This window comes from Mus pahari, chromosome 15, assembly GCF_900095145.1.
Source record: "Mus pahari chromosome 15, PAHARI_EIJ_v1.1, whole genome shotgun sequence".
Classification (NCBI taxonomy): domain Eukaryota; kingdom Metazoa; phylum Chordata; class Mammalia; order Rodentia; family Muridae; genus Mus; species Mus pahari.
The window spans coordinates 38979295-38987464 of record NC_034604.1 but is presented as its reverse complement, the minus strand read 5'-3'; the positions used below and the strand labels follow the sequence as shown (position 1 = coordinate 38987464).

Sequence of the window (8170 nt, the reverse complement as noted above, 5' to 3'; positions counted from 1 at the left end):
CTAATGCTCATGCCAGCAAGATTCTGCTGAAGGGACCCTGATATTGCGGCCTATTGTGAGGCTATGCCAGTGCCAGGCAAACACTGAAGTGGATGCTCACAGCCAGCTATTGGTTGGAACACAGGGTCCCCAATGGAGGAGCTAGAGAAAGTACCCAAGGAGTTGTAGGGGGCTGCAACCCTGTAGGTGCAACGACAATATGAACTAACCAGTACCCCCTGAGCTTGTGTCTCTAGCTGCTTATGTAGCAGAAGATGGCCTAATCGGCCATCACTGGGAAGAGAGACCCCTTGGTCTTGCAAACTTTATATGACCCAGCACAAGGGAAGGCCTGGTCCAAGTAGTCAGAGTGGGTGGGTAGGGGAGCAGGGGAGGGGGGGTATAGGGAACTTTCTGGATAGCATTTGAAACGTAAATAAAGAAAATAATAATAAAAATAAAATCCCATGCAACACCCTGGAGTGTCATTTCACTGATGCTTCATTAAATCTACCAGAAATTCCTAAAGTCAAGATTCCTAAAGTTAAAAAAAAAAAACTTTATATTTTGGAGGCAACCCTGAAATTCTCATGTGTTGGCTTAGGTAATGAAGGAGAGACTCATGTTCACAATGTTTTGAACTTTGGGAAAGGGAGATATCAAAGTCACTAATAATGTTTGGGAAAGCATATACACACAAAAATTGAGACCCCCAGAAGCTATTTTTGAACAAATTTTATTTGAAGTGAATGGAACAAGCTCACAGATAATGTAGACTCCATTATCCACAGAGCGACATGCTTTCTTCACACTTCAACTTTCCAGAAAAGTCACTGAGAAATCAAAATTGTACGTAGATTTTGAGGTTACAGATAATTTGGTTTGTATGATCATCTAGCATCTCCCCTCATGGTTGAGAGTCAGCTTCCCTGTACTCATCCTGAAAATACAATGAGAGAAATCAAGTCACTGTGGCACCAGAGAAGTGTGATTATTTGATCACTCAGGAAATCACTCAGGAAAAGTAGGCTTAGTTGCTGTGTCCTTTGGTTCTCATTGACTGCTCTGGATCTATGCACTTTGCTTCTATCTCTTCTCCTCTCTGGACCTGGTGTATTTAATCAATCATATAAGAGAATTGGTGTCTAAGATTGTCTGTAATTACAAATGCCTACAAGGGGTGAATGTTGACAGCTAAGTAACTACTAAATTCTACAACTCTTGAAAACAGAAATATTGTTACCTTACTGAGCATTCAAGAATTCTAAAAAGTTACTTTATGACTCTTTCTTTACCAGTTGCTACATTTTAAACCTTTTTATCAAATCCTATTTATTTCGATTCTATGTATGTGTATAGAGAGGGGTGGTGATGCAGATGTGTGCCATCACGGGGTGGTGATGCAGATGTGTCCCATCACGCATATTCAAAGGTCAGAGTAGACACACATGCAGGAGCTTCTCTTCTACCATGTGGGTCCATGGGATGGGACTGGAACTCTCAACCTTGGAGGCAAGCACTTTTACGTCATATGCCTGTCTCACATGTTACAATTCTTAAGCAGCATATATCATTTTATTTCTTGTAAATAGCATATAGCATCTATAGATGGTTCATATGGCTCACCAAATTTAACATTTTGTATCATTATTATTAGACTTATTTTTAAGCAGCAGCATCTAATTCAGGGAATTTCCTAGTGTTTGTTCTTTGATAGTTTTATTTACAAGAATTTCTGAGTCTTTATTAATTGTTTTACTTTCAAATGTTAAATCACTGTCTGGTACATTGTAGATATTAAGAAATATTTGGTAAACCCATAACTTGAAGTGGCTTTATCATATGATAATTAGATTAATAAACACCATTCCCCAAGACTTAATTGAATATATAGTTCAACTATTATGTATCTTGGGGCTAAAGATGTGCCCCAGTGGTAAAGAGAGTTTGCTGCTCTTTTAAATGGCCAGAATTTGATTCCTAGGACTAACACTGTGTAGCTCATAACCCCTTGTTAACTCCAGGTCTAGGGGATATGACAACCACTTCTGGCTTCCTTTGATACCCACATGCATACACATAAGCTTTTTAAAAATTAGCTATCTTTTAAATATTTAAATAGATGAATAGTAGCCAAGACTTAGAGAAAACTATGTAAACATAGAAAATATTATTTTCTCTTCTAAGACTGAAAAGGAAAACAAAAGAGTCTCACCTCTTTGCTTCCTTAAAGACAAAGGGGTTTCCACCTGTTTTCCATCAGAATGACCAACTGGTTTGTGAATGGGGTCATACTTTTTATTTCCAGTTAGGCCCTTGCTGTTCATGCTTCCAGCCTGAAAAGACAAGGGAGGTCATTAGGTAAGAATGGAGTGACTAATTTGATTCAAACAACAGTAAGAAAAACATTAATTGCTCCTTTAGTATGGAGAAGCATTATTATTTTTCAATCATATTATTCCCTTAACATATACACTACAATAAATCTACAGATATATTGGGCTATGTGAATGTTTTGAAAGAACAATATGCTTTGACCTATTTTATAACTCTAGGTATGGAAGCATAGTGCTTTCAGATTCAATCCTTAAACAGGAATGCATCAACTATCTAATCAGTGATATATATATATATATATATATATATATATATATATATATATATCCCTATAAAATAGATGTAATTATTTCTCCTATTTTTAGAATCATTATAAACTTGTCAAAGTTGTATGCTATCCCAAAGACTTCAGAGACTTGGTGATGGTATTAAGATAGATGATGTCTATCTTCCTGGAAGAATAATACTTTACACCAACTAATCCATACTAAGAAGAACAAATTCCTCTGAAAGGATATTGAAGATAAGTCATTTATAATAAAAAAATTAACTTTTCTTTAAAATGAGATAAAAGACATATTCTAGCAAACTAAGGTCTCAGTAAAAAATGGCAGTCATGGTAAGTAAAAAATTCCAAGTCATTGATAGATAAAACCAGGAAATCCCTGACAAGAGAGGGCAAGAGAGGGAAAATCATAGCAGTCGCCAGAAGAGGATGCAGGAGACATGCTGTGCACAGGGATATGACTCACAAGCATCAATCATGTTGTTTTTCTATTCAAAGACCAAATCAGGAGAGCCAATTATTATGTCTCACTAACCCTAGACTATAAGAACATAGGTTAAAAAGAAATGGTATTGGTTTTTCTTAGTTACATATTGGTGATTGAGTTGAAACTATAGATGATCAGTTATAAAGAAACAACATAACTTGTAGGATGCAGGAAATGATGTTCTGGAAAATATTGGTGAGCTCTCAAAGGACTGTATGTAGTTTGGTTGGCATGTGAATATGTCCATTTTGAAATGACATTGGATGAGAAAAATCATATTCCAGGAGTTGGAGTTGCATCTTCTAGTTGACTGTAATGACTAAATAATTTTGATTATGATTTCATTTGGAATTATCATGTAAATTATTTCAGAGGTTACAGTTGGAATTGAAATGGGTATGAAAGTTAATCCTGAAATGGATGGATTCAGTTGATGAGATTCTGAGTTTATTCCATTCAGGCACAAGGGTTTGAATGGAAGATGATGGAAAGTAATTAGAGAGAAATGGTCTAATAGAGAAAGTCCCTCAGCAATCATAACTGTGAAATTAACATTGATTTCATTTTGCTTTAGTCAGTTACATTGCAAAGCATCATGAGTTTATTGTAGACAGTTAACTATCATCAGGCTTGGAAAACAATGACTGAGGTAGATAAGTTTAAAGAATAAAACAGACATCAATACTAACCTGTATACCCATTGTATTATCCTTTGAAAGGCTATCTACATTTTTTCTTTCTTCTTGTTTATACAAAGACCTTGGTTTCCTTTGTTGGTTAGAATGTTCTGGTTTCCCTTGTTGACTAGAGGATCCTGGTTTCCCTTGCTGGCTAGAGGATCCTGGTTTCCCTTGTTGGCCAGAGGATCCTGGTTTCCCTTGTTGGCCAGGGGATCCTGGTTTCCCTTGTTGGCTAGAGGATCCTGGTTTTCCTTGTTGGCTAGAGGGTCCTGGTTTCCCTTGCTGGCTAGAGGATTCTAAATTCCCTTGGTCAGAAGACCCAGGCTTGCCTTTATTGCTAAGTGATGTTGGTTTCCCCTTTTGGCTAACAGAGTCTGGCTTGTCTTTAGGCAATGATGGCTTCCCTTTTTGGCTAGGAGACCCTGGCTTCCCTTGTTGACTAGACAATTCTGATTCTTCTTGCTTCCCTTTTTGATTAGATCCCCCTAGGTTCCTTTGCAAAATCAAAGCACTGGGCATCCCAGGCTGGTTCAACATTTCTGACTTCCCTTGCTGATGGCTGTTTACTGGTTTCCCTGCCTGATTGGAATATCCTGGTTGTCTTTGCAGAATTAACATCCCTGGTTTTCCTTGTGTGAGACTACCTCCCTGTTTGTTAGATTCTTTTTCTCCTCCAGGATTAGCTTCATTTTTTGTCTCTGCAGTAAGTGCAGGCTTTTGGTTCTCCTGTAGCTTGAAAATACTTGGGTTTGAGATCTGGGCAGAAGCCACTGAAATGATACAATAAGAAAAAGAAAAAAAGTAGAATTATTTTAATAATTCAAAACAAATCATTTGCCACAAGAGTGAGTTTTTATCACATAACTTCTTGATTTAAAATTAACTCTAAAGTGGGATTTTCCCATCTTTTCTCTCATGTTGACTATCTTGTTTCCACTTTTCTTTAATGAGTCATAATTTTTCAAAAGTATAGCATCTAGCAAGCTTCTCATTTGCAAATCATGAATTATTTCTCTCCTTATTTTCCCTTCTTTTTAGAGAAATTTGTCTCTAGTCAGTGCTCACTTAAATTTTTGTTATATTATCTTAAGGATGATATCAATGCTGTAAGAACGAAGTCTCTCCAAATCTGCAAGGGAATCATTACTTGGTTCTACGCAAAATGCCCAATATCAGTCATGCTGATGGTGGTATGTTCTGGTCAAATTGTAGGAAGTGATATATACTACACATATTTCTTGGTAGGTACCCTCTATTTCAAATTTTATTTCATTAATATATATGGTCCAGTAGTACCATCTGTGTTTTTTTGTTTTGTTTTGTTTTTGTTTTTTTTTTTTTTTGTTTTTCTTTTTACAGTGGCTTTGTCATGCAGTTTTAGGCCAACAATTTTGATTTCTCCAATCATGCTCTTTTTCCCTATCAATATTTTGGCTATTTGGAACATAAATTTTTCGTATAAATTTCAGTATTTGTGTTCTTTTTCTGTGAAGGATGCCCTTGTAGTATTAATGTAATTGCATTAAATTAACTTGCACAGTGTATACATTTTCATAATATTAATTCTGTCAATTTATGAACATGGATGCTATTACTATCTCCTAGAACCCTCTATATTTGTTCAGTATTTTAAAATGTTTACTGGAGAGGTCCTGTCTTAGTCAGGGTTTCTATTCCTGCACAAATATCATGACCAAGAAGCAAGTTGGGGAGGAAAGGGTTTATTCGGCTTACATTTCCACATTGCTGTTCATCACTGAAAGAAGTCAGGAATGGAACTCAAGCAGGTCAGGGAGCAGGAGCTGATTCAGAGGCCATGGAGGGGTGTTCTTTACTGGCTTGCCTCCCCTGGCTTGCTCAGCCTGCTCTCTTATAGAACCCAAAACTACCAGCCCAGAGATGGCACCATCCACAAGGGGATTTCCCCCGCCTTAATCACTAATTGAGAAAATGCCTTGCAACTGGATCTCCTGGAGGCATTTCCCCAAATGAAGCTCCTTTCTCTGTGATAACTCCAGCTGTGTCAAGTTGACACAAAATTAACCAGTACAGGTCCTTTATTTCCTTTCTTAGATTTGTGTGTGTGTGTGTGTGTGTGTGTGTGTGTGTGTGTGTTTGAAACAGGGTTTCTCCACAGAGTCTTGGAACTCACTTTGTAGACCAGACTGGCCTCGAACTCAGAAATTTGCCTGTCTCTGCCTCCCAAGTGCTGGGATTAAAGGCATGCACCACCACCACCCAGCCCTTTTAGATTTATGCTAAAGTATCGTATTTATAATTTTAAATTAAATATTAGAGAATTTCATATAACATATCTTGATCACATTCCGTCTCCATTCCTCTTTTCTACTCCCTTATCACCTTCATATATTTTTTTGTTAGCTAAGTGGACATAAAATTTTGCATTTTATCAGTAGCTTGTGAAATTAAATTTATAGGCTAAAAGCCAGAAGTGGACTTTTTATTGTAAATATGATTATTAACATATCAAATCATGTTGGCCATAGTGGCATATATCTTTCAACTGAGCAGTGGGTGGCTTAGTGAGGAAGACTGCATTTAAGCCTACCTTGGGATAGCAGGAGGAAAACCATCTCAAAACAAAATAAGCATCATATTATGTTAGGGCCACAAATTTAAGCAAAATATTTATAAAGTAATTCTCATCTCATTTATTTTGGTTTAAAATTTCTTTTCTCAATTTACAAATCCCAGTATATACTTGGCCCCTCTATCTTCTCACCTCTCTCTTTGTTGCCTCCCAAGCTCATACAATTGCTACCTACAGTCTTGACACACACTTTCTTCTGTCATCAGTATATTTAGTACATTCTGTTACCTAAGTTCATGGCAGGATCTTCCGTCCTAATCAGGGGTTCAGGGATGAATTTTAACTGTCCTAGCCCCCAAAGCACATACGTTTTTCTTGTTTCCCTTTTCACTCTGTCCCTCAGTTCAATTCTGATTTTTAAACTTAGATTAACTGCAACCTCTACACAACTATGGCCCTAATCAATTTCAGTACTATCAAAAGACCTGTGTTTTGAATGGACTGCATGTGATTGCTCTTGTCTTCAGTAAGATAAAAATACTTCTGCAGTATCTGCAGTATGAAGACAACCTTCACTTCTTTTTCTACAGGTACAGCAAGCATTGAATCGTAGACATTTTTGTTATTACTTTATTCTAGGATATAAGAAAGGTCATCAAAACTTGGTAATTTGCAGGTAAGTTATATCATTTCCCAGTTCTGGAGATTGAATTCTGAGGCACAAACATGTTAAACATCAAAACTATTACTCATTTATTACATTATGATCATTATCTTAATATATATATATATATATATATATATATATATATATATATATTAAGATATATGTATTAAGATTCTAAAATTTACTCATAGTTTAAGAAATTAATATATCTGTGCTAGAACTTATATTTTAAAACAACTATGTTAAAATATGGAATACAAAATACCTTAGTATCAGTCACCTACAAAGAGATCAAATAAGGGCAACTGATGTAACCATCTATATAATCTCTTAAGTAAAAGGAAAGTATAGTTATTTCTATTTTATAAGACGCAAACACCTTAAGCATGTTATAGAAATATCAAAATTCATTATTAAAATACATTTTTAAAATTTGCTCATATACCATTTGATCATAACATAGCACCATTGTTTTATAGGACATGAATGTAAACATTTATGCTCTCTTACAATATTTTTAGACTGAGAGTATTCTAAGCCTTTCTCAACCCTTTGTTCTTGCTGACTCCAACCACAAGTCTTCCACTCTTGTTATATCCAGTGACCATTTTAAACATATATATCTATGTTTCTGAAATTACTTTTGATTCTGATACAGCAACACCTCATCATTCACAAATTCTGTCTAGAAAGAAATTCTGTCTGGAACAAAAGTTGTCAGCTGCAGCTTTCTTACCTGAGAACACCACCAGGAACATGAACGGAAGAAACATTAAGCCTCCCATAATAGAGCCACTTGGCTGTTGGGTAGCTTAAGTGTGACTCTTCTGTAGCGCCCTCCTAAATAAACCATGCTCACCGCCGCCATGTTATATATTTGAAAAGCTCCCCACCCTTATTGCTAAACACTGTTACTGTCTTGAAAAATTACACACTAAACTTTCACAAACGAAGGTGTTTCTTGAATTTGAGCTTCATACGACAACTCCTGTAAATATCCAAACTTTAATATGCGTCTATCAGTTTATCTTCTCCTAGGATGAAAATGGTGAGACACACCTGGTGAAGGGATGAATTCATTGTTCATTTCTTTGTTGTTAGGGGGTGGCTTATTGTTAGTTGGTGTTGCTATTCACTCTACAGGTTTATATGTCCACGACAGAGAGAGACCTTCAAGGCATTT

At 36.2% G+C, this 8170-nt stretch overlaps 1 protein-coding gene across 1 annotated transcript; it reads right to left on the bottom strand.

Annotated features, from left to right (window-relative positions):
- Positions 1-914: 914 nt before the first annotated feature.
- On the bottom strand, positions 915-7745 carry Marcol (MARCO like). Its single transcript, XM_029546812.1, has 4 exons — positions 7724-7745; positions 3818-4539; positions 2195-2315; positions 915-919 (listed from the first exon to the last, which is right to left on the bottom strand). Exons 1-4 carry the CDS (start codon positions 7743-7745, stop codon positions 915-917), a joined length of 870 nt encoding a protein of 289 aa, XP_029402672.1.
- Between the last annotated feature and the right edge of the window lie 425 nt (positions 7746-8170).

Excerpts from the sequence above, each read along its gene's own strand:
- Marcol (XM_029546812.1), bottom strand. The coding sequence starts at position 7,745 with ATGTTCCTGGTGGTGTTCTCAG. Across the intron at positions 4,540-7,723 it reads GTTCCTGGTGGTGTTCTCAG|TGGCTTCTGCCCAGATCTCA; the intron begins GTAAGAAAGCTG and ends GTATCATTTCAG. Across the intron at positions 2,316-3,817 it reads AACAAGAAGAAAGAAAAAAT|GCTGGAAGCATGAACAGCAA; the intron begins GTAGATAGCCTT and ends TTGTCTTTTCAG.